The 27,455-nt window shown below is 38.1% G+C and overlaps 1 protein-coding gene across 1 annotated transcript in view; it reads right to left on the bottom strand.

Moving 5' to 3' along the window:
* LOC124595227 (RAD50-interacting protein 1) overlaps positions 1–27,455 on the bottom strand; it is a 120,634-nt gene that overhangs the window by 79,872 nt on the left and 13,307 nt on the right. Inside the window, exon 2 of the mRNA XM_047133882.1 lies at positions 1,422–1,663. Within this exon, the coding sequence (XP_046989838.1) occupies positions 1,422–1,663 (242 nt within the window). The remainder of the gene's footprint in view (positions 1–1,421; positions 1,664–27,455) is intronic.

Below are 27,455 nucleotides of genomic sequence, written 5' to 3'. Positions count from 1 at the left end.
TTCCCAAAATCCTGCATTTTTCTCTTTATCGTGCATTTGCACTTAATTTTCTGGACGATTCCCACAAGTTTCCATTGATGTTATGATTATGCCAACAAGTTTCCATTGGTGCATAGTGTCCATGTTTTTACAATCTGTTTCAAGATCTATGTGTAACCTGGGATAATACCACCAATATTGCTATTAGATTCAAATCTGTTAACAATACACTTTTGGGTGGAATACATATTAGCAATAAATGGGACATTTCCTTGGTTCCTCTACATATGCTTGTACATGCAGCTGTACTCAGTGCCAAGTGATCTAATAATCAGAGAAAGATATCTATACACTCGTGGTGAAAGACGTAATATGGTTTTTACTTGGAGCAAAGACGTGAACTTCTGGGAGCCACGATATAGCAACTGATGCAACAGAAACAAAGCAACCCATCTACCATCTAGAGGGGCTAGATGAAAGTGGGGGGGGGGGGGGGGGGCAAAGAAAATATGGAAATAGACTCCTCAACGAAATATGACACCCACTCAAAAACATGTCTCTGAGGTGGCAATGATGACCAAAGGCCACCAGAAAGAAAACTAGATGAAGAAAAAAAAGAGGTGAATGATGGATCTGACAGTCATGACAGATGTACACAATAGTTATTATATGATGATAATGGTGAAGGCAGCTTAGGATTCTGTGGAAAAAATTATGGCTACATAATGACTTGATCAAACTATTAACCTGAGAAAGTTTCCTCACTGTCACGCATCACCCACATTTTATTCTATGAAATGTTATTGGTGGCAAAACAGAGTAGAAAATTCAACAATATTATGAAAAGGAAAGCGCTATTCATCGTATAGCAGAGATGATCATTCGCAGATAGGCACAACAAACACATTGTCGCAAATAATCTTTCAGCCAATGAAGCCTTTGTCTAAAATAGACGACACATACAGACACGCAGTCATGCAAATGCAACTCTCACACACACATATGACTGCAGTCTCTGCCAGCTGAAGCCACACACTGGCTTTAGCTGCCAGAGACTGCAGTCATGTGTACGTGAGTTGCATTTGTGTGTGTGTGTGTGTGTGTGTGTGTGTGTGTGTGTGAGAGAGAGAGAGAGAGAGAGAGAGAGAGAGAGAGAGAGAGAGAGAGCATGCGCATGTGTACATGTTGTCTATTTTTGATAAAAGCCTCATTGGCCGAAAGCGTATTCATGACAGTCTTTTTGTTGTGCCTACCTGTGACTCAACATCTCTACTATATGGTGAGTGGCAACTTTCCTTTTCATAATACTGTTATGTTCCATACTGGATTTTCCAGAGAAGAAATTTCCATGCATATGATCTTTAATGTTATTAATCTTAAAAAATCAGTACATGACTAGTTTTGATAACAATATATACATATATACCAAACATATTGGTTACCTAATATTTTCTATCTCTCTTACACATATTAGATATGCTTTGCACCTCTCCAGGTAATCAATTTTTTCGATATATTCCTTCAACTCCTTATTTACTGGTTCACTTTTTGATAACTGAACTGAAACAGTTTTTTTCCAACTTTTGTATTCTGATGTAAGTTCACCGATCTCTCTAGATGCCCCCTCTGCTTCTTTCACAGCAGCACTGACTTTGGTTGGAACTTCACTGCTTGCAAGAGAAAGCTGAGGGCACAGAAAGTAAATTATGTTTAAATACATCTGTATGAAAACTATACAATTTTTCAGCTATAATGACACACATATTATAGTCAAAAACATCGGTCATTATTTTCAAGCCTAATAAGAAATGCAGTCTATAATTTTGCCACATGTTTTAACTTTGTTTTACATTGGAAATGAAATAACAGTGGGACTGGTCACATTGCATAGCAAATTAGGTACACTGAATGAAAATTTGACCACTTTATGTATGTTTTTAGAATAACCATTTGTTCAACTGTTTTTATAAGGATAAATGTATACCTGATTGCATGGAACATATGCCTTACCATCTCACAAAACAACTCTTCAATGTATGTGGTCTCCTTTAGAAGTAAAGTAATAGTGGTTGTAATTTCCTCATTAAACGACAATGATTATTCAAATCATACAAGCAGACAGAATGACCATCCTCTACATAAATTTGCTACTCAACATAGTCTTCAGGGAAACTAATCCACTTGCACCACTATTGAACCCAGCTCTCAAACTCTGTTACATTGAAAATAAATCCATAAATACATAAACAAATGAAAATAAAAACAGTCTATCATTGAATGAAAAAAGTAGAATCAGATTCAGGCAGTATGATAAATAGGGGACCCCGGATTTTGGATTTGCAGGTCTAAAGAGACCAAACTGCAACTTTTCAGCAGTTTTAAAGTGGTGGGAAAAGTACAATTATTAAAGTAGATATATTTATAAATTACAATGAAATGAACACCCTTAGCTGCTTACAGGTGTTGAAAATGTGTGCTCTGACCGGGACTCGAACCTGGGATCTCCTGCTTACATGGCAGACGCTCTATCCATCTGAGCCACCGAGGACACAGAGGATAGCGTGACTGCAGGGATTTATCTCTGGCACGCCTCCCGTGAAACCCACATTTTCATCTGTCCCCGTTGATGTATGTCAACGCATGTAAGCAGCTAAGGGTGTTCATTTAATTGCAATTTCATTCTAATGAGCTGCATTGGTCACAGATGGTGACCATCTTAGTATATAATATACAGATATATTTATCTTGCAGCAGAAGAAAAAAGAAAGAGGGAGAGGGGAAGATGGAAATGGACCCATATGCAGCCTCTCTCTAGTGGGATGCCCATATTCCACATCAGACCAACAGTTATCTCAGTAACCATAAATCACTTGCAGTATGCTCATAACAACTGAATGGACATAAAAGGCGAAAAGCATACAATTATTAAACTCTATGGGAACTATGAAAACACAAAATGTTTGGGAAAAGACAAGTGCCTGTAAAGCTGGTTAAGAGGTTGGGGACAACTGTAGGTCATCTGTGGCTGAACACACAACAGGCGACATGGAGGTGGGCATCCCTTCCACCCCTGCCCAGCTGTTGATAAGATAGCAGTAACAACTTCAAATAAGGGTATACAAACCTCTCTCTCTCAAACAAAATGTGAGATCAGATCTGCTGTTTGGGCATCATTAACCAATACCAGCCAGTGTCCACCACAAGGCAGTGAAATTGAGGCACTCTAACAAGATATGGGCCACTGACAGAGATGGGTCCTTTCAGTTGTTGCTGTAGCTGTGACTCAGCCAGGTGTGGCCAACAGAAAGTCAACAAAGGGTGGCAAATGGTCTTCCATAGGTTGTAGACAACTTTATTGTCTGTAGTTTATTGAAACAAGCCTCAGCATGCCATTCCTTGTTCCAGGCCTCCAAAATTGTAAAACAAAGTGTCACCTATACACCTAGTACTGATATCCTCATCTCCAACGTTTCCCTCTTGGCAGTCTCCTTAGTTAAACAAAACCTGGATACAACTATGCATCTGGAGGAACACCCAGGGACATGGAGATCAGAAGGAAGGTCATGGAGACTTGAAAACAACAGCTACAGAGAACAGCACTGGTCTATGGTTCACTCAAAGAATCACTACATGATAAGAAATTCTTATATGCAGAGGATTTAGATGGTCAATTATGCCATAAAAATACTGCAACTGCTTGGTAATGAGTGTTGTTACTGACACTCAGCATGTGCGAAGACTGAGCCGCTTTGATCTGATCCGGTTTGATCATCTACTTTGGGACATGAAAAGCCTCATTTATACAGTGTGGCAAAAAATGTGTGAATGCAGTACATCATGAGCCTTTTTTAAATAAAAAGGGCAGCAAGAATGTACTGATGTCAGGCAGAAGCCATCAGTATAGAGGACACTAGACAAATTAAATGGTATGTTGTAGACTGGTCCCATCAAAAGCCACAATGGGAGTTAGGCAAAAGAGTCCTCACTTTGAAAGACCAGTAAAAACAACTATTCACGATTACTCAAGTAACTGATGAAGTGCCTGTATGCTTGCTGAAGGACCATATAGACAATATCAAAGACCCTTTAGTGCACATCATAAATAAATAATTCACCACAGGATTATTCCCAGAGAAACTAAGACATGCGAAGATCCTGCCTCTATATAAGAAAGGCGACCCCGAATATACAAAAAATTATAGGTGTATCTCTTTTTGTCATCATTTTTAAAATTAATAGAAAACATAATGAGAATTAGACTCATGAGATACCTAACAAAGTACAATCTTCTGTATAAATAGCAATTTGGTTTCAGGGCTTGTAAAAACACACAGTCAGCTATAGCTCAATTTACAAATATTGTTCTGGTAGCACTAGACAAAGCAGGTCACATAACAGGCATCTTCCTTCACTTTAACAAAGCCTTTGATACAGTGGACCACACAATTCCATTAAATAAGATGGATGCTCCAAGGTATAAGGGGGGTTGCAAATAATTCAGTTCATTCATAACTGACAACCAGTGTGCAATGGGTACAGGCCTCTCAACGAACTCCATTAATATCACAAAACTCCTTTCTCACCTAGAGTACATTAATATTGGAGTCCCACAAGTAAGTGTGCTTGGCCCAATACTATTCTTGATGTACATCAAGATTTTCCCTAGAGCGTTGAGCACAGTGAAACAGTACTGCTTGCTGATGACAGTAACATTCCAATCAGTGATGCATCACCAAGAGTACTAAATGACAAAGCTGAAGAAACACATGTGCAGATGAGTAGACAACAACAAATTAACCATATATGTAAAAAAACAAAGCCAACAGCATTGGTTTCCACAGAAAAAAAGAAAAAAAATAGTCCTTTATTAGTGAAAGATGAGCATACAGAATGTATACTGAAAACAAAACTTCTAGGGATGCATGATTACACACAACTATATTGGACTGAATGTATTACTGCCCGTGGCAAGAGAATAGCTTCAGCACACTTTGCACTTAGAATAATAAGTCCTGTGTTTAGCAGGTCAATCACCAGAACAACTGCTTCTAGGGCACAAATACACTGTATAACAAGCAATTTTTAAGCTAGAAAAAGGGCTGTGTGTCTACAACAAAAAGTAGAAAAAGAACTCCCTGCACTGAGTTGTTTAAATCTATGCGAATCTTGACTGTCCTATATGAATACATTTTGTAAACAGTGATCCACATGAAAAAAGACATTCTTTGGTACCCAATGAACAGCTCTCTACACAAATTGTATCCAGCCACAACCTACATCTCAGTAGGAAAAACAAAACAAAAACCCAAAACAGTGTGTTTTATAATGCAACTAAACTGTACAATAAACTTCCACAAGAGATCAAAGACAAAAGTGAAATACATTCCTTCAGGAATACCCTAAAAATTATCTGTTAAAAAAAGTGTTTTTATTCTTTAAAAGATTACATATAATAATATGTAAATTATGTTGACAATTATGCTAATGATTAATTACTGCAATTAAGAGGCATTTTACATGTTCAATAGAATAAGAAAATGTTATGTACAACACGTAAAACAGTAACACAAAAATGTATGTATTTATTTGTGTGTTAAATTGTAAATGTTTATTTATCTTTGAGTCTGTATTGTATACATTTATGTGTTAATAGCATCAACACAATTTGTAATGTCTGTGGATGAATGTATTAATAAGTAAAACTCACACGGTTTTGTCTGCCTTACATGGATTTTTGTTTTCACAATATGTGCCTGTTGTGCTATCCCAACACTGAGCTGGGTATTTACCCTCACACCCGATACAGTTAAATACTGTAAGAATGTGGCATGGGGAGGCCATGGATAAATGCTGTAGCAATTTCCTGTGGACTAGATTGGTTCGCAGTGCCATGCTGCAGTACACAGCTGCCACTAATGAGTTCCCACTCACTGAAAGGAGCATTATATAGTTCCAGACCATTTGTGGTGAAGGACAGGTTGTAATTCTCCCATGCTGATTGTACAGTCAGAAGATGGGAGCATAACTGTCCAACACAGATTCTAGAATGAAGTGCACCATAAAAGGTAATGAGGTTAGACATTTACAGGCAAAGTTGGAACACCCACCTGCAATCTTTAACAACTTCAGTTATTTCCTGTGTTTGACAGCAAGCCCCAAGAAAAGAGAAGTCACAATTTTGTTGCATCGCAGTCATGTCAGGCAGGATGTCAACTTCGTTGTTCGGCAGGAATAAATGTTGAGAGTGGCATTGACAATGATTCCGTCACCTCTCTTGAGAACCCATCAGGGTTGATACTCTGTTGGGTATTACAGTGGGAGTGACTCAACAAAGAGAAAGTGATCACGACCACAGAGATCAACATCTCCCCTACATTGGACTGAAGGGGCTACAAACTAGAGATCAATTGTTGAATATGTTCCCTGCACTACATGATTAAAGTGTGTGGGGATCACCATGATTCAGTAAACATAGATAAAAAAAACTGAGATCACTTCTCAAGTTGCCTTGTCTGGATGTCTTAATATGGGCCAACTTAGGAGTTATGACTACTGAAATTATCCAGTATGAGTAGCTGCCAGACCAAGGTAACTGTCTCATGGTATTTTGTCTCCCAATCTGGAGGAAAATAGATGTTGCAGAGGCTAAACTCCAAAATCAACCACCGTTCACTGAAGACATCACCAAGTAACAACAAACAGACTCTCTGGGGTAAATATGATTTTTAAAACAAGCATAATAATTGCAGAGTGTATGGGGTATGAGTTTCAGGGAAGCAATTTTCCTGAACAACAATAAATACTATTGACTGAGAGCTGGTATTGCAATGCAAATGAGGTACATTCTGTTATACACATGACTGCTGACAAAAGAACAAAAACTATGGCAAAGGTGAGTGCAACAGATTAAGGAAACTGGATGGCTAAATGCTAAACTTGGAGACGAGGCTCTTGAAATGCTGGCTAAGTTTTGTTAAATCAGAAACAGAATAGATAAAGGAGTAAGATGCAAGAAAGACACAGTATCAAGATTTGCACAAGACAAATAAACTGCTGCTAACATCCAAAAATATAACCTTGAGACCATAATGAAAAGCTGCATTTGGAGTCAGCCTGGGACCTTTGATTACTACATACCTCAAGAGATATTCCTTTTGCCTGTAGGTATGCTGTGGGTCTTCCTCAATTCTTCATATTGTTGTGTTTAGTTTGTAAAATGGATCATGTTGTTGTTTTGGTCCTCAAACCTAAGGTTAATTTGAAGCAGTTCTCCATTCCTTTACATGAAATAAGGGAAAGACAATCACTCAATCACAGCAAATCATTGTTTGGAGCACAGTAATACATACCAGAAAACATGGAAGAATATGTTTGGGTGTCTGTGTTCTTGTGTGGGTGAATGTGTGTACCACTGTTGCAAAAATAGCAGTGTTCGAAAGCTAGTGTGAATGCTGTAGTGTGTTGCTATGCGCCACACATCGATCCACTACAGGTGTATGGTTGCCTGCCCCTTATCTTACGCATTGCTCCATACAGGAATTTCCAGTGATTTAGCTTGCTAACTACTATCTTCAATTCAGAGCAGTTGCTGCACTGCAAATTATCAGTGATCCACCTTACACGCTCATACCTACACCTGTCCCTGCAATTCTTTCCTTTTATTATCCTAAAATTTTCAGCAAGTGCCAAACCATTCTGCCTCTGACTCATTACATTCTTAATTACAAATTTTTTTCTTGTTCATTTGTTGAGTGAAATTTTTATTCATATTTAGTCAATAAATCTGATCTCCAACAGTCTCCTGTAACAAGACCTTCAATTAATTATTTTCTGTCTCATTATCCACATTTAAAAACTCACACACTGCTATTCTCCAAAGCCAGTTTTTCACCATTGTCTCAAGATTATATTTCTGGATATTAACAGCAGTTTATTTTTCCTTGTGCAATCCTTGCTATTGCTTCTTTCTTGCGTCTTACTTCTTTATCTATTCTATTTCTGAACTAACTAAACTTTGCCAGTTCTTCATGAGCCTCATCTCCAAGTTTAGAATTTAGCCATTCATATGTTTCATCTGCTGTACTCAACTTTGCCATTGTTTTTTTTAGTTTGTTTATGTGCTTGTTAAAGTCATAATCATCAAGCACCTGACTCATTTCTTGTTCACTTTCACTGGCCCCTACTACATCACCAGTGAACCGCATCACACTGCTTTTCTGTTTGTTGCTCATAGTCTCTTCTACATCAAAATTAAATATCTGCAGTGAAAATGAGGAACCCTACCTTAAACCCATGGTGATTTTGGACTCTTTTTTTTATTATTCCATCAAGGCTGAATACTCCAATGTATACTGCATACGGACAATGGATTGGCCTACTCCAAATCCACTTTCAATTTCTTTGCCTTCCCTTCCTTGAATAATGCACACTTGTTTGTTTTTCCACTAATGGAACTTCTCCAGTTTCAGAAATTTTATTCTCAAGCTTCTGTAATTTTCCCTCTGCTGATCATCTGATGTTCATAAGAGTTCCACTGGTTTTGCAACAATATTCGGCCATTTGTTGCTTCTGGGTTTGAGCAGAGCGGTTTGAAACTGAACTCCCCTATCACCCTGCATTACACTCTCATTTTCAAGTGGTGAAATTTAATCTGAACAATTATAAAGCTTTGATATGCATTGTTTCAAAATATCATTTTATTTTCTACTTCCACTACCCAATGATGTTTTTCAATTCAAGAACCTATGCTCCCTACCCAAAATGATTGATTATTAGTCTATGTGCAACACCTATGTTACCTTGTTCCAATTTGTTTCCTGTCTTATGACATACACCCATTCTTCTCTAGCTCTTCTACACTTCCAATTTATTAAAGTGAAGTATATTGTTTAATTGTCAACATTTTTTTCATTTTCATTGTTTATTAATTTCAATATCTCATCTGTTATCCATGACTGCCAGTTTTCTGTCATGATCGAACCGAAATCTTTTACTGCTGCACGAACTACTTTTCCGCACCAGTAACAGATTCAGTCAACATCACTGCTTTTGCCATATGGAATTCCAGAGCAGTCTGTGATTCTGGTTTCCACATCATATCTATTAACCATTTCATAATGATTGACCTCTGACTTTCAGCTAATCTTCTGGTCACATCGTATGACGAATATCGATGTGTATTCCTTTCTGGAATCGTGGAAACGCCTACTTTTATTTGGTGTATGAATATTACATTTTAGTTGAAAAGGGGGCGGCATACGCGGTAATATTTAAGAGAGAGGGTGTTTTTGGACCATTTTTGGCGAGTGTCAAATTTGAGGAGTCAAAGAAGTGAGATTAGGAGAAAAATTTCCTTTCCACCGTAGGAAGATACAACCACACTCAACTTACAGACGAACTGCAGTTGCTTTCCAATTAGTCTTGTGTCCTAATAACGGCGGGCGTACATTGCTAGAATGGTGATACATAATAACAAGACGAAAAGTGTAAATGCAAGCTCTGTTGTTGCCTTTCACAACTATTATGTTTTTATGCACGTAAATCTATATAAAACGCTAATATCGCATCTTTAATTTATTTGCTTTTGTCCTATGCGCCGAGCGCTCGCGTGTTCATGTTGCCGGACCTCTGAACATTATTTCCACTTCATTGTTGCAGTGTTTACTTCTCGGGTTCAAGTCAGTTAAGAAACAATAGTGCTCCCTTTCGTTGTTGTATATTTGTGTGAGACAGTGCTCGAATCATAATTTGTTGCTTTGTACTTGTGTGAAACCTTGCATCATTTACGCAGTTGTGAAAAGTCTATGGTGATCAGGGCGCCTGCTTAAAGGCTGAAAAAGAACAGGGCGCGAGCAGTTCCGTACCACAGCCAGTAAAGAGAACATCTGAATGTCTCTGTATTACTGTAAGTACAGTTAAGCGAATTTCCAGAGAATATAGAGAAACTTCATGTCTTGTATCACCAAATATGAGTTCTGGCAGGCCACAGACGTTTGTATTGGACGAGTTCACGCAGGGGTCATAAGAAGAAAAATCCACTTCTCTGTGGAAAAGCAATTTGCAACAGTGGCAGCCGTTTTAAGTAGCAGGAAAGAGAAACGAGTTCTTGCGGGAAATTAGACACTGACGCAGCACTGTGTGGACTATTTGTTACACTGATGAGAATTGGCGAGGTGCTCCGCTCTGGAAAGTGTTCCCCAAAGTGTCTGGAGGGATTCAGTAAGTCATGTAGGCCTACACAAACTTGAAAACAGTTATGCTCAAAGAGCCCACTGTTTTGACACAGCAATAGAACCGTTACTGATCTAAGTAGACCACTGCAATAGACAGCAAGAAAACAAGGGTAGGTTTTATTTCAGTCATCATTATTTACTGCAAAATTTATTCGAGCTAATCGATTTTTCCATTTTCTGTTTAAATGTGCTACAGTATAGAAATGATCATTTTTTTGTGAGCTGCTTGCACATCGATCACTGTACTGGAATGCGATTACGAAGTTGTTGTTCTTTGCCGATGAACAGGCGCTGATGGCGCATTACAACAGTGGCGTCGAGCTGGTATGACAACCACGCTCTACTACAGCCTCGCTTGTGTTACAGCTACTACACAATTGCTTTAGAAACTCTTTGCTGACTAACACGAAGAGTATTCAATAGTATAGATATATGATGTAACCACCAAAAGTTCAAGCTTAATAGCAGTGCCTTCTTCGCAGTAGCTACAACGGTCAGCTCAGTCGCAGCGTGTTGCGTTTGACGTTATAGCGATGAAATGAGTGATCAGAAAATAGGGCAATGCAAATGAAGTGGTCCGATAAAAATTGAGTTGGTTGCTTGAACATTCTTAAATATTTTAATTTTTGTAAATGTGATTACCCTATAATTGAGAAGTTCAAAACAATTTTTTTTTTAATTTGCCTTTCACCGTTACTGAATGGCGGCAATTTTCGTTTGTAAGCGCGCAAAGATGTTTCAGTTTAGAGACGTTAGCAAAAATATGAATATCTCTTCACTGGGTTAAGTTACATCATCTTAGTAGACATTATTGTTTTTAGAAAAGTGCCCTCTACAACATTGTCTATTACACAAAATACCCTAAATTCAAAAATAACCAGGCAAAATGGCCTCCAAAGTTCGGTATCCAATTTTTAAAAATCCCCTTTTTAGGCCCAAAAATAACAAACAGGAGTGATTTATGAGAGTCAATTTTTTCCTTTAGTTAGATATCATACACTACCAACCACACTTCGAGTAGGTACACTTACAAATGATTCCTTAATTTTTTTATGAATTTTTGAAATTTGAAAATTTGCATTCTTGGTAAAGTTTTTTGGGGTTAGTTATCCCAGGTGAGACTCAATATAAAAATATGATTTTTGCACAGTTTATACACCTGTATGATAGCAACGTACTGTAAAAATTTCAACATAGATATCTGACTGTGACCAATGATATGAATTTTTGCAAAAGAGGAGATAATTGACATTACTCTACAACTGATCTTATGGCTGTTGCCTATTCATGTGTGATATTGGCGGGATATAATCAATTATTATTGAAGTAAGGTACTGAATTATAGACAAAAAGTGGAAATATCAGTGAAATTAACATTTATATTATTTTGACATACTGAAAATAAATATTTTCAATTAACATCCGTTGAGATGCAACTGTACCCAAACCTGGTGGTGAATGTTAAGCATACTTGTTTCTTCAGACAGCTTCTGTGATATAGAATAAGACCTCCCAGTTGCTGTGGTGAGTTCAAACACTGAAAGTTTCCTTAAAACATTTTTCATTGGTATCCAAACTTTGTGACTAGTAGATTTCTTGAATGATGTTCTTGGGCCAGCAGGGGGGTAATAATGTACAAAAACATCATTGTTTGCCAAACTTATTCTTTCAACCTCTGCAAGCCCCCACTGTCCAACATACACACATGCCACTATGTCATTCAACGTTAAAGACAGATGTAATTTTACTGACACAATGATCCTTATACATTTCGGTTTCTGATGTTACATAGCAATGAACTAAGTTTTCTGCAATGCCAAGGAATTTGTGGAAATGCCTTGTTCCTTTTATTGTTATACAATTTTCAAATCTGGTCTGGAGTGCTGTTTTCATATGCAGAACCACTTCTTCTTTCTTGATCAGAAAATAGGTAATGCCTTTAATATTATCATTGCAAAAGACATATGTCCTGTACTGTGAGAATTGGTCTGTGGTTGGTCTTTGTAGTCTGGCTTTACTTACTTTACGTTTTGTTGTACCTCCTACTCCATCACATGCATTTTTACCATGGCAAGAAGCAAATAAAGTGCCATTCAGTCTCCAACCCAAAGTCTACTTTGTGGCTGCACAGATTTGAAAAATTCTTTTTGGTCTTAATACTGACTACCACTTCCATCTGAAAAGTATATAAGCTTCTCAACCTTTGGAAAATTCTCTTTTATGTAATTTATTACATACTTTTGAAACACATCTACAGCCAAAGTGTTGTGCTCCAAGTAGTCGCTTAGAATGCAAATTGAAGAACTGCAGACTTCTTCTTTCTCATTTTTAAAGTAGAGAATAAATGGGTGGACTGTTGCCTGGTCATTGACCCTGTGGTAACCTTGTATTGCATCCTGAATCACAAATGTAAAATTTTCTGCAAAATCAGCTAGCACTATGCATTCAGTTTCATGAAGTTGTGCTTTTTTTCCCTTCAAAAACTTACATGGATTTTAGAAACATAGTGGTGACTTTTGAGTTTTTGTAAGTTATCAATTAAAGATTCCAAGTACTCTTCCTGAGATTTAACCATTGTTTTCATTTCTGCCCTGTCAGTTGTGACCCACTTTTTGAAGGTAATACTGTCTGGCATTTACTCATCATATTCGTGAAACAATTCAATAATGGTTTCCTTACCAGGGCACTTATTACACAAACTCATCATGCAGTCATAACTGTTAGTGTGGCAGACCATTAAATCTAGTAACTCTTTGTAGTTAAGATCACTGAGTTTTGGAAATGCAGTCATCAGTTTGACATTTTGATGATATAAACAAACACATACAGAGTGTGTCCTTGAGGTTCCAGCCAAAATACACCACTTAGGGTGGAGGTCACAAAATTTTGACCTTCCCATTTTGCATTCAGGATGAGAATTTTTGAAAGCTACATAAAGTTCATTTAATTTTGACAGCACTTGTCATTTCTGCTTTGTTACTTTAACTCCAGTTATAACAACCCTTTTGCTATCTTTGCAACCTCGGCACATTCTACTGTTTTCATCATTATAAAAAAACTACTGGATCTTTTTATTTGTTTCTTTACTTATACGTACTCCTTTCTTCTTTTGTAAAACTGGAAGAATGCCGTGCTCTTTCACTAGTTTTCGAGTTAGTTTAACCAAATGATGAGAAATGTTGAAATCATGAACTATTTTTTTCTCCTCTTTTTCCTCTTTAGATGTCACTGAGCATTTAGTTTTTAATTTCTCTATTAAGCTAAAATATTCAGTGTCAGATGATGTTGATGGTAGGTTTCCTCCTTCTTTAGAAATAATGTTTGTATCTGTACTATTAAAGCACAATTCCAAGTCTTTTCTAATTTTATCTGAAATTTGTTGTACCTTATTTTCAATAGCTGCTTTTCTTTTTCTGCTACTTAATTTTATTATTTTCGAAGCAGGAGATACATCTGACTTAGAACAAGCAAAATCTTATATGCTAACAGCTTTCTCATTAGGAATATAAATTTCATTAACAAGGTTACATGATTCTGGTTCTGGATTCACAGCAAATATTTTTGAGTAACAATTTGGGCACAGGGAATTTCCAGGGATCACATTATGTTTCATTTGGGAAGCTGTTTCACACTCACATAAAAATGACAAATGTTCAAGTTTTATTTCCCTCAAACCTTTAGTAATTGGTTTTTTATTAACTTTAAGTGGATCGCACAACTTTCTTCCAAAAATGTGGTTGTACTTCAGAATATATCTCTTCTCATCACACACTGGTGTTACAGAAGAACTTACTCAAATTTTAAACAGAGTTTGTCTAACTTCAGCAAGTTTTTTGAAACTGAACCATAAACTGTCTTGTGACACACTTCACTTGCTATCTGTCCAACAGAGCACTGTTCATCCATGTTATTACATTCCAGTTAATCCCTCAAAATTAATTACAAATTACACATAGAACAAAGAACATAACACATTCTACACTCTCGATGAAGTATGTACATACACTCTAACAGAGGTTTCAGAACAGACTGACTACAATAATGCCACACTCAGCAATAATGTACTTCTACAATTCCACACCCAGCAATAATGTACTTCTTTATTGACAATAAACCTAAACGTAGATGAGCATTTTTATTACCATAGAACAAAAGCGAAAGCTCCTATTGTTTAATATTGCGTTATTAAAAATAAATAAACTAAATGAATATTGGGTGATAGTGTTAACTAAATATATGTCACAATTAAATTTTATCACACTGAAACAATAAACCATCTAAATAGGCAACAGCCATAAGATCAGTTGTAGAGTAATGTGAATTATTTCCTCATTTTCAAAAATTCATATCTTTGTTCACAGTCAGATTTCAATGTTGAAATTTTTTAGTGCATTGCTATCATATAGGTGTACAACTGTGCGAAAATCATATTTTTATATTCAATCCCACCTGAGATAACTAACACCAATCTTCACAAAAAATGAAAATTTTCAAATTTCAAAAATTCATAAAAAATTAAGGAAACTTTTGTAAGTGTTCTCACTCTATATGAGGCTAGTAGTGTATGATATCCAACTATAGGAAAAAAATATACTCTCATAAATCACTCCTTGTTTGTTATTTTTAGGTCTAAAAAGTTGATCTTTGAAAATTTCGATACCAAACTTTGGAGGTCATTTTGCCTGGTTATTTTTGTATTTAGGGTATTCTGTGTAATAGACAATTTGCAGAGGACACTTTTCTAAAAACAATCACATCAATTGCAATGTTGTAACTTAACCCAGTGCAGAGATATTCAAATTTTTGATAATGTCTCCAGATTGAAAAATCGTCGCGTGCCTACAAATAAAAATGGCTGCCATCCAGTAAAGATGTAAGATAAATTATTTAAAAAAAAATGGATTGAACTTCTCAAATATAAGGCAATCACATATAAAAGAATTAAAACAGTTAAAAATGGTCAAGCAACCATCACTGGACCACTGCATGTGGATTGACCCAATAACAAAAATCCGCCAGCAAATAGAACAACGTTGAGTCTTTCAACTGTGGAAAAAGAATTTTTCTCCTAGTTACAGTCTGATTTTTAATTTCAACTGATATTTCATTAGTACAAAGTTGCAGTCGCTATCAATTCTTTACTGCAGTTTCTGCTGTCTCCTGCAACAGAAGAACGATTAGGAGTCAGTAGAAATGGTATCAGACCCCATGGTCTAGGGGTAGCATCTCTGATTAGTAATCATAATGTCCTCAGTCCCTGAACGTGCCACCGCTTAGATTTTGAAGAAGAAAAAAAAAATCAGCATTGGCCTAATAAATCAACCTTATTCTACCAATGTCCTTGTCAAAGAGGGCAGAGGTTCAGGGCACTCTCTTGCCCTTGGGCTTGTAAACTGACCCTAAAGACAGAAGAATCAGCAATGATCAACGGCATGAGGATGGGGGGAGGTGACCATGAGAAAAGTAATGAATAACCAATGAAAGGATAATGTTCTGCAAGTCAGAAGTTTGAAGTGGTACAGAAGCTAAAAAATCTGAAAAGGGAAACGCAAATGCTCAATCTAGATTTAGTGGGGGTCAGAGGAGTGAAATTGAAAGAAGAGAAGGATTTCTGGTCAAATGAGTATAGCGTGATAGCAGCAGCAGCAGAAAATGGTATAATGGAAGTGGGACTCATAATGACTACACATTATGAATAGGAAGGTAGAGCAGAGGGTGAGTTACCATGAACAGTTCAGTGAATGGGTTGTTCTCATCAGAATCGACAGCAAACCAACACTTGACAATGATAGTTCAGGTAAACGTGCAAACATCGCAAATTGAAGATGAAGAGACGAGAAAGTACATGACAATATTGAAATGGTTATTCAGTATGTAAATGGAGATGAAAATATAATTGTCATGGGGGTCTGGAAAGCGGTTGAAGGGGAAGGAGTAGGGGAAAGGATTACGGGGCAGTATGGGCTTAGTACTAGGAATGAAAGATGAGAAAGACTAATTGAGTTCTGCAATAAATTTCAACTAGTAATAGTGAATATTGTGCACGAGAATCGCAAGGGGAGGAGGTATACTTCGAAAAGGCTGAGAGATATGCGAAGGTGTCGCTTAGATTACATCATGGTCAGACATAGAATCCAAAATCAGATACTGGATTGTAAGGCATATTCAGGAACAGATTTAGACTCACATCACAATTTAATAGTGATGAAGAGTAGGTTGAAATTTAAGAGATTAGTCAGGAAGAATCAAAACGGAAAGAAGTGGGGTACAGAATGAAGAGATATGATTTAAGTTCTCTAAGGCTGTAGACACTGCAATAAGCAATAGCTCAGTAGGCAATTCAATTGAAAAAGAATGGACAATTCTAAAATGGGTCAAAGTTGTAAAGCAAAACATAGGTACAAATAAAGTAACTGTGAAGAAACCATGGGTAACACAAGAAATACTTCAGCTGATTGATGAAAAAAGGAAGTACAAAAAGTTTCAGGAAAATTCAGGAATACAGAAATACAAGTTGCTGAGGAATGAAATAAAAGGAAGTTTAGGAAAGTTAGGATGAAGTGGCTGCATGAAACATATGAAGAAGTCAAAAAAGACTGTTGTAAGGACTGATTCAGCATACAGAAAAGTCAAAACAATCTTTGGTGAAATTAAAAGCATAGGCAGTAACATCAGAGTGCAATGGGAATTCCATTGTTAAACGCAGAGGAAATAGCAGGTAGGTGGAAAGAGTACACTGAAGGCCTCCATGAGGGAGAAGATTTGTCTGGTGTGATAGAAGAAGAAACAGGAGTTGATAAAGAAGAGAGAGGGGATCCAGTATTAGAATCAGAATTTAAAAGAGCTTTGGAAGACTTAAGATCAGATAAGGCAGAAGAGATGGATAATATTCCATCAAAATTTATAAAATAACAGGGGAAGTGGCAACAAAATGACTATTCATGTTGGTGTGTAAAGTGTATGAGACCGCCAATATACCATCTGACTTTCAGAAAAACAACATCCACACAATTCCGAACACTGCAAGAGCTGACAAGTGCGAGAATTATCGCCACAATCAGCTTAACATTTCACGCATTCAAATCACTGACAAGAATAATATATTTACATCTACAGCCATACTCCGCAAGCCACCTGATGGTGTGTGCGGAGGGATATACATAAGAATGGAAAAGAAAATTGAGAATGTGTTGGATGGCGGTCAGTTTGGCTCTAGGAAAGATAAAGGCACCATGGAGGCAGTCTGATGTTGCAGTTGAAAATGGAAGCATTGAAGACATGTTCATAGGATCTGTCACCCTGGAAAAAGTGTTTGACAATCTAAAATGGTGCAAGATGCTCAAAATTCTGAGGAAAATAGGGGTAAGCTATAGGGAGAGATGGGTAATATACAAATTGTACAAAAGCCAAGATGGGATAATAAGATTGGAAGATCAAGAACGAAGAGCTCAGATTAAGAGGATGTAAGACAGGGATGTAGTCTTTCACCCCTTCTGTTCAATCTATACATTGAAAAACAGTGATGGATTGAGAAAGCAGTGATGGAAACAAAAGAAGGGTTCGAGACTGGAGTTAATGTTGTTGTTGTTATTGTTGTGGTCTTCAGACCTGAGACTGGTTTGATGCAGCTCTCCATGCTACTCTATCCTGTGCAAGCTTCCTCATCTCCCAGTACCTACTGCAACCTACATCCTTCTGAATCTGCTTCGTGTATTCATCTCTTGGTCTCCCTCTTCGATTTTTACCCTCCACGCTGCCCTCTAATACTAAATTGGCAATCCCTTGATGCCTCAGAACATGTCCTACCAACCGATCCCTTCTTCTAGTCAAGTTGTGCCACAAACGTCTCTTCTCCTCAATCCTATTCAATACCTCCTCATTAGTTATTTGATCTACCCATCTAATCTTCAGCATTCTTCTGCAAGCTTCTATTCTCTTCTTGTTTAAACTATTTATCGTCCATGTTTCACTTCCATACATGGCTACACTCCATACAAATACTTTCAGAAACAACTTCCTGACACTCAAATCTATACTCGATGTTAACAAATTTCTCTTCTTCAGAAACACTTTCCTTGCCATTGCCAGTCTACATTTTATATCCTCTCTACTTCGACCATCATCAGCTATTTTGCTCCCCAAATAACAAAACTCCTTTACTACTTTAAGTGTTTCATTTCCTAATGTAATTGTCTCGGCATCACCCGATTTAATTCAACTACATTCCATTATCCTCGTTTTGCTTTTGTTGATGTTCATCTTATATCCTCCTTTCAAGACACTATCCATTCCATTCAACTGTTCTTCCATGTCCTTGAGAAACAGTGATGGATTGAGGAAGCAGTGATGGAAACAAAAGAAAGGTTCGAGACTGGAGTTAATATTCAAGGTGAAAGGATATCAAGATCTGCTGATGACATTGCTATCCTCAGTAAAGTGAAGAAGAATTACAGGTTCTGTTGAAAGGAACGAACAGTATAATGAGTATGGAATCGGGATTGAGAGTAAATCGAAGAAAGACGAAAGTAATGATAAGTAGCAGAAATAAGAACAGTGAGAAACTTAACACCCTAACTGGGACCACAAAATAGATGAAGCAATTCTGCTATCTAGGCAGCAAAATAACCCATGACAGATGGAGCAGGAGGGCATCAAAAGCAGACTAGCAGTGGCAAAAATGGCAATGCTGGCCAAGAGAAATCTACTAGTGTCAATCATGGACCGTAATTTAAAATTAGGTGGACTGATAAGGAATGAGGAGATCCTCTGGAGAATCATCAAGGCAAGGAATATGTGGAAAACACTGACAAGAAGAAGGGGACAGGATGGTAGGACATCTATTAAGACGTCAGGGAATAACTTCTGTGGTACTAGAGAGAGCTGTAGAGGGTAAAATGGGGGGGGGGGGGGGGGGGGGGGGGGGGGGGGGGGGGGGGAAGAGAGGGTGGTGAAACAGGATGAAAGATCTTTTGTGTTGAGCTTAAATTTTGTTTGGACCAGTCCATTGCAACAGTGCATCAAGGCTCCTGAGTGCTCCGAAGACTAAATTCACAGTGAGTCTTCCACACAAAAACATCAGTATCTGAAACAGGACAATTTTTGGAGTGAAAACTTGAATCTGGTAAAGGTAGACAGAAGGTATACCTGCTAATGTGGCAGCATCTCCAATTAACAAAGAAATGGGTAATAACTTTTATGAATAAGATATTTCTGAGTTTGCAGCTTTGTCGAGCAGTGGTACATCAGTGAGCTTTCAGCCGAATGCACATTGACCATTGTTAGGTGGTAATTTACTCCAATGTAGTTGCTGGCCACGTTCTAATACAGCCGTGGAACAGGCACTGATGTCGCTGGTGCTAAGTTCATTGCCGTGTAAGGCAATGTTTGTATCCCACTACTGCTGCACCAATTTCACACACTGCTCAATTGCAAGTCACTGTCTTTATCAGCAGTGTTATTAGGTATTTTAGTCTCTGCGGCTTCTTTCATTATGCTATCCCATAAATCATTAGTTCTCACATGATGACATAAATGTCATCTAATGCAATTTTATGCCAGTTTCCCAAACTTGTGAGGTGTAACTGTTGCTTCAAATGTGGGTTGCTGCCAGATGTGTGTAACAGTAGTTTGGTCATGTACTTCCCACACTGATCTTCTGGACTCCTCACCAGAGCTGTAATCACTACTTATATACTATTTTTTCTACACTACATTTCAGGGATGAACTTTCCACACCAATTGTAAGTTAAAATGCAATATGTTTTCGTATCCTTCAAATACATAACAACTTATACTCCAATGGTATGTTAATGCCACAGATTACTAGACCATATTTTTCCTCAAAAGTTCATCTAGCTTCCTTTACAACATTTCAGTATTCTTAAAATAAAACTTATTCTGTAGTCTGTCCACCTCCTGAGCTGGACAGCGATCTCTCGCTAAGCCACCACTACAGTCGTCCCATGCTGAAGATGTGTCTCATCCTTCACTAATTCTTTCCATATGTACAATAAAATAAAATCAATACACAATATCTGGATATTTATATTTTATATAATATTTTACGCTATTATTTTCTTACAATATAAATTACTTTTGTTGCATCTATTGTTGGTAAGAAAATGTAGAGATATGCCTCATTATCCTGGAGTGATATGTGTCACTACATGTGTTCAGATATTGCTGATTTTTCTGGGTAGTACATTTGCAGAAACCTCTCATGTTCAATCCAATGACAATCTATCGTGCACCCATTCTGCCTCACAAAATACTGTCTGCATTCACATGGTATTTGGTTAACACTGGAAATTCTAAGGCCTACATTATGTTTCACAGCCCTCATGAGTTGGCATATGTTAGCTAATGACCTGAGGACTAAGTTAATGTTATACCTCTCCAGGAGCTGGTTAATCTTCTGTAATTGGACCACATCATGGCAAAAAACGCAACATTTTTACTCTTCTCCTTTATGGTGGCACGCTTGCATGTACCACCTGCAGTTGCATGTAATATTTGTTGTAACCAGTTACACTGAAGTCTTTCCAGCATCAGAGACACCTTCTTCTTCATAATCCAAGATCTTAAAAGAAATGTGCCAATTTGGTCCAGGGTGCAGATACCGTTTCTATATGATCAAGATTTCCATATGCTGTAGCTCTGACACCCACTGGGTTTTTGGCAAACTAGGATGGCAAGGAAGGGCAGGGCACTGACTTACCCTAAACTATGGAGCTGTTTTCAAGAACTCTCCTCATTTTTCATGTCTGTGTCGTCTGACAACAAATTTATCATTGACATAATGGTAAAATTATCATGCTTGATGGTTGGTTAGCGATATTGGGAGCTAAAAAGATTCCTGTCACAACATTGTTCATCTGATCAAAATACTCTCTGCCATAGAATAAATAAGATGACATGGATGTGCTTGAACAGTCTGCCACAGTGCTATCAAAGAATTCCTAAATTTCATGCTTTCAGTAATTGGGGGTACCTATGAAGGAAAAGTGAACACAGTTAAGTGGGAAAGTCACTCAGAATCCCACATCAAAAAAAATCATAAAGTGATAGTTTGAAGATAGTTGGCAAAGAAATACAGAACATAATATTTTTTTAAAAAATCCTGGTTATTGGGGTCGAGTGACTAGGTGCCAATAAAACTCAGAATTCTGAGTCCAGCCATCTGCATGATCTGGCAATGCGCAAGATGTGGAAGTTTCTAGGAGGGAGGGTTGTCTTTTGCTCAGGCTGTTATGGTACTGTATGTGCTCATGGTCTAGTGGTAAACATTTCGCACTTTATGCAGAGTTGTGAATTTGAGTCTTCTCTTTCCTTTATTTTTTTTTAAGTGTATTTTGGGTGTCTGCTAAATTATCAATACATGCAACCTCAAAGATAGTTTGCTACACTTTCTAACCAATTAGTAACAGCAGATCCTTCCAGATACCACCTGACATCTGCACATCTATCCAGTTGATTTAGACATGGCACACCTTGTGCACATTTCTGCACTTGCATTGGCAAGCATGAAATTATTTCTTGTTTCAGTCTGATTTTCTGCACCAAATAATTTTGATAAACCAAGTGAAAAAGTGCCAAAACATAAACATGTAGTTGCTATGAGTGTAATTTATTGAGTTCTGATATTTGACTTCTGCATCTATATCTACATCAACACTCTGCAATCCACCTTATGGTTGGTTGGTTGGTTTTTGGGGGAAGAGACCAAACAGCGAGGTCATCGGTCTCATCGGATTAGGGAAGGAAGTCGGCTGTGCCCTTTCAGAGGAACCATACCGGCAAATTCACCTTATGGCATATGGCATAGAGTACCCCGTACCATTACTAGCCATTTCCTTTCCTGATCCACTTGCAAATAACACAAGAGAAAAACGACTATCTATATGTCTCTGTATGACTCCTAATTTCTCGTATCTTATCTTTATGGGCCTTACATTCATTGTGTGTTGGAGGCAGTAGAATCAATTTGCAGTCAGTTCACAACGCCAGTTCTCTAAATTTTCTCAATAGTGTTACTCGAAAAGAATGTTGCCTACCCTCCAGCATTTCCCATTTGAGTTCCTGAAGCATCTCTGTAACACTTGTATGTTGTTCAAACCTACTAGTAACAAATCTAACAACCTGCCTCAGAATTGTTTCAGTGTCTTCTTTTAATCTGACCCGGTACAGATCGTGAACACTCGAGCAGTACTCAAAAATAAGTTGCACTAGTGTCCTATATGCAGCCTCCTTTACAGGTGAACCACACTTTCCTAGAATTCCCCCAATAAACTGAAGTGACCATTCGCTTTTCCTACCATAATGTCCACATGCTCATTCCATGTCATACTGCTCTGTAATATTACACCCAGATATTTAAATGATGTGACTGGTTAAGCAGGACATTACTAATGCTGTATCCGGGTATTAAGGGTTTGTTTTTCCTGCTCATCCAGATTAACTTAATTTTTTCTACATTTAGAGTGAGCTGACATTCGTCACACCAACTAGAAATTTTGTCTAACATATCTTGTATCCTCCTGTAGTCACTTAACTTTGACAGTTTACTGTACACAACAGCACCATCAGCAAACAGCCACAGATTTCTGCCCACACTGTCCGCCAAATCATTTATATATGTAGAGAATAATAGCAATCCTAGTTGTTAGCCGCATTATAGCCAAGATTTAATTTCCACCTGTGAAAGAGATTCTCAACACTGTGTGAACAGCACCAGACTCCTGAACCCCGCACACAGTACAGACTCATTATACGCCAATTAACTGCAGCAAAGTATCCTGTGTTTGCGGCTTTCTACTGACAATTTCCATTGATTCCACACCAGACTGCCAAATTGTTGTGGACCCAATAAACATGTGTTACATTCTCATACATCATTATGCCCTCCCCTCCCCGCGCCCTCCCCTGGTGGAAAGCAGCACGTGCTGAAGGCTACTTAGGGATGTGAATTGGGAGGGAGTGACAGGATGGAGGAAGGAAAAACACACTGAGTGTGGGGTGCGGGGACAGTGGGTTAGGTGATATTGAGGCCAAGACAATTGCAGGAGTGGAGGATGTGTTTTAAAGATAACTTCCACCCACGTAGTTTGGAGAAGTTGCTGGTGGAGGGGTGGTTTCAGATGGCTTGGGTTGTGAAGCAGCCATTGAAATTCAGCACGTTTTGCTCAGCTGCTTATTGTGCCACCAGGTAGTCAACTTTGTTCTTGACAACAGTTTGGCAGTGGCTATTCATCCTGGTGGACAGCTGGTCGGTAGTCATACCAACATAAAAGGCTGTGCAGTGTTTGCAGCGAGTTGGTATATGATATGGCTACTTTTATAGGATCCCCGGTATCTAATAGTATTGGAAAAGTGTGTGACAGGACTAAAGTACATGATGCTGGTTGGGTGGATTTGGCAGGTCTTGCATCTTTGTTGTGTGATCTCTGTGGCAAGGGGCTGGTACAGGTATCTTATCCCTGTGGCAGACTAAGGTGCCCAATCCACCCACCCGCCACCTCCTACTCCAGTCCTGATAAAGGTTTATCCTACCCTATCAGAGGCCAGGCCACTTGTGAAAGCAGCCACGTTATACACCAACTCTGCTGAAACCACTGCACAGCCTTTTATTTTGGTATGACTGCCAACCAGCTGTCCAACAGGATGAATGGCGCTGCCAGACTGTTGTCAAGAGCAAAGTTGACTATAAGTTCAATTTCTATGGCTGCTTCACTACCCAAGCCATCTGGATCCTTCCTTCCACCATCAGCTTCTTCAAACTATGAAGATGGGAGTTAACCTTACACCACATCCTCCGCTCTCATAATTGTTCTGGCCTGTCTCAAGTAACCCACTGTCCCTGCAACCTCCACCAAAAGGTTTCCCCTTCCTTCGTTTTGTCACCCCCTCCCAATGATGCTTCCCACCAGCCTCTACAATTATACCTGCTGCCCCTCCCTTCCACATTCCTAGCCAGCACACTAACATCCCTCTGAGCCACTAGCCACCCTCTCCATTCCCTCTTCTTACCTCTCCCTCTAATCACCCCACCCAACACTACTCCCACCCCAACCAGCCCACCTGCCACACCACAAAATAGCACTGGCACTATCAGTCTAGCCATCACCCTGGAGGGGCCTCTCTCTCTCTCTCTCTCTCTCTCTCTCTCTCTCTCTCTCTGTCTGTCTGTGTCTGTGTGTGTGTGTGTGTGTGTGTGTGTGTGTGTGTGTGTGTGTGTGTGTACTCTGCTTGAAAGCTCCAAAAGTTAGCAAGTATTCTTTCTTTTGTGTGTGCCTATCAATGACTCAATGCTTATGGTTTTCAGAAGTGGTCTCCTTTAATCCTAAAGTATTTACATTCTACAAGACCTTTTCTGCAACATTTATATGTTTATCTGCATAATTCTGTAATCTACAGCTATATTATATAAAGAAGCATAGTTGATTCAAAAAATCTCAAAAAGTTATTGAGCGATTTACTTCAAATTTTTATATGATTCTCTAATAAACATTTGGACAGACTGAGGCTGTATACTTTTTTTGAACATTATATAAATTTTCTTTTAAAACTGTCTGTGAGAAAAAAAAATACTGTGCTGTCCTATGAAAATGTGTGGTTTTATTTTATTTCTCATACTTGGTTTTAATTATGATAACAAGGCAGTTAACCATTAGACAAATTGTTTCTCCCATATGTATTGTTTATCCATTTATATAATTTATAAAAAATTGTGGACACTACAATGTTTTATTTTGTTTTCTTCCTCACAGTTGGGTTTAACAGAAAACTTGTATATTGTCAAAGTTGTATTTATGGCTTATCAGATGATGATAACATTACCAAGCAATCTGAATCATCCAAAACTTTGTAATGCTGCCCATTTGCAGATTAAAACTGTGAAAAATAATCTAGCAGCTGGAGAGACCCCACTCATACCTAACCAACAGATAGGACATTCAACTACAATGGAATTGATTTACTATCAGTATGTGTTTACCATGGTCAAGTGTATCTGCCCTTTTGCTAACACTTACCATACAATGTACCAGGATCTAAAACTATACTCGATACTAATAGGGGATAGGCTATATATGTTTTAAGCAATAATTATATAAACAAATGTGCTGTTTTGTTTTCTTCCTTAGAGCTGGTTTTAGCTGTGATAGAAGAAGCCAACGGCATTGCGAAGCTCTGTTGGGCTTGGCTAGCACTTGGATAGGTGGCCATCCAGTATGCTGAGTGCTGTTGGCAAGCAGGGTGAACTCAGCCCTTGTGAGGCAAAGGGAGGAACTACTTGATTGAGAAGTGGCGGCCCCACTGGCCAGGAGAGTGGTGTGCTGAGCACACGCCCCTCCATACCCGCATCCAGTGACGTCTGTAGGCTGTGGATAACATGGCAGTTGGTCAGTACCGTTAGAGTTTTCCGACACCTGTTCAGACAGAGTTCGGCTCAGAAGGCCTTTAAAAAATTAGACAAATTTTTCGCATGGTCAGTTGTACGGTATCCTTTAACAAACTGGTAGTTCAGAAGATCTGTCCATACCCTTACCATATGGTATCCAAAAAATGAAAAGTTTGTATCTTCTGATGATGTTTCATAATTGTATTGTGTACAAATAATTTAATGAAAAACCTTAAAAACAATAAAAATAAAAATGGAAACAAAGGAGTCTTTTTCATTCATATTCTTTATGCTTTGTTGTAATTTCAAGTTCCATACCTTCAAAGTGGGCAGTCACAATGAGAAGCCAAAATTTTGAGCCCTGACACAATTCCCAGGGTTTCCCAGATTAGAACGTATATCCAATTCCCACACATATTTGTTAATTGTGAGGCATTGCTGGATTCCATAGTGAAGGTGTAATTGTGTCATGAAGTTTGTCGAAGATGGAAGCTCTTATCCAAATGTTTTATAGAAATAAATTTACTGAAAGTGAATTGTCAGCTATATTAGGTACAGATGTTCTTTGTGTTGGTGACACGTGAAAATTTGTGCTGGACTGGGACTCGAACCTGGATTTCCAGCTTACTGTGAATGGTTGCCTTACCATTAGGTTGTCTGTGCAGCCTTATTCTCACTAATATGGGAATACTGAGCATTCAGTGATGAAAGTAAGAAACTGTAGCATAGGGATGTAGACCGTGCAATATATGGGGTCTGGGTGAGCGGGAAATCTGGGTTTGAGTCCCAATCCGGCACAAATTTTCACATGTCACCAACAGGCAAGACATCCACACTTAATACAGCTGACAAAAAGTTATTCACATTAAGTGAATTTACTTCAGTTTAATTTTGAACATCTGTCAGTTATAGTCAATGCAAATAAAATTTTTATAAAGAACCATTCAGGTACTAATGAGAGTTTAGGCGCTTGTTTAGTATTATCAGACACCGCTGATGGTCAAAATCTCTGCTTTCAGTAGTTGTTATAAGGTTTTGCTAAGAGGTTGGTTGGTTGGTTGGGGGATTAAAGGGACCAGACTTTGCTAAGAGGCTTTGTGTGAAGAAAAGCTAGTGGTTCACAAGTAAGCCACAGGGCGGAACAAGTCTGCAAAATTGTATTATATTGTTAGAGAAGTTCATGGAGTGTCAGCTACAATATTTCATATGATAAGTTTAATTACTAGTTGGCTAAGCTTTATAACTTTGCACTGAAGTTTACACAAACAAAGTTTTAATTCTACACCAACCCTCCTGTTATCTTACAATAACCTGCACCCATTTTTTTTGAATATACGTTACCTTGAACTTTTTGTGTCATCTTCCTCAGATTTACTCACACTCGAACATTTTGCATTCTTTTAGCAAAATTGCTGTTTTTACCTAAGGTAGAGATTAGCTTTTAAGAAGTTTTTGTTGACATCAGTGATTCTTAAGCTATTGCTGCATCAGTTCTTTGGACTTTAGCGACTATGAAGTTACCATCATACAATAAATGATTATTTTATTAATCTTCTTATGCATTTTTCCTGTTGTCTCATGTGTTGCTCACGAGGCATGCAAACAAACCTAAATCTACATAATGATTGAGAAGTTCAATTTTTATATTGTTTTTGTATTTTGCACTGCATCTCTGAACCATTCACATTTTGTTTTTCTCCTTTGGTCTCCCTTTCGAAAGCCACATTCACGGGTCTCACTGGGTGAATAGATTGTTTTTTCAGTGCTTGACTTAGGAGGGGGAGGGGGGGAGTCCCATTAGGGAATTTTAAAATGTAATCAATTCCTCTGAATAAATATTGTGATTT

Source organism: Schistocerca americana, chromosome 2 (genome assembly GCF_021461395.2).
Source record: "Schistocerca americana isolate TAMUIC-IGC-003095 chromosome 2, iqSchAmer2.1, whole genome shotgun sequence".
Classification (NCBI taxonomy): domain Eukaryota; kingdom Metazoa; phylum Arthropoda; class Insecta; order Orthoptera; family Acrididae; genus Schistocerca; species Schistocerca americana.
Note: the sequence above shows the minus strand (reverse complement) of the source record. Positions and strands in the feature narration are given on the sequence as shown.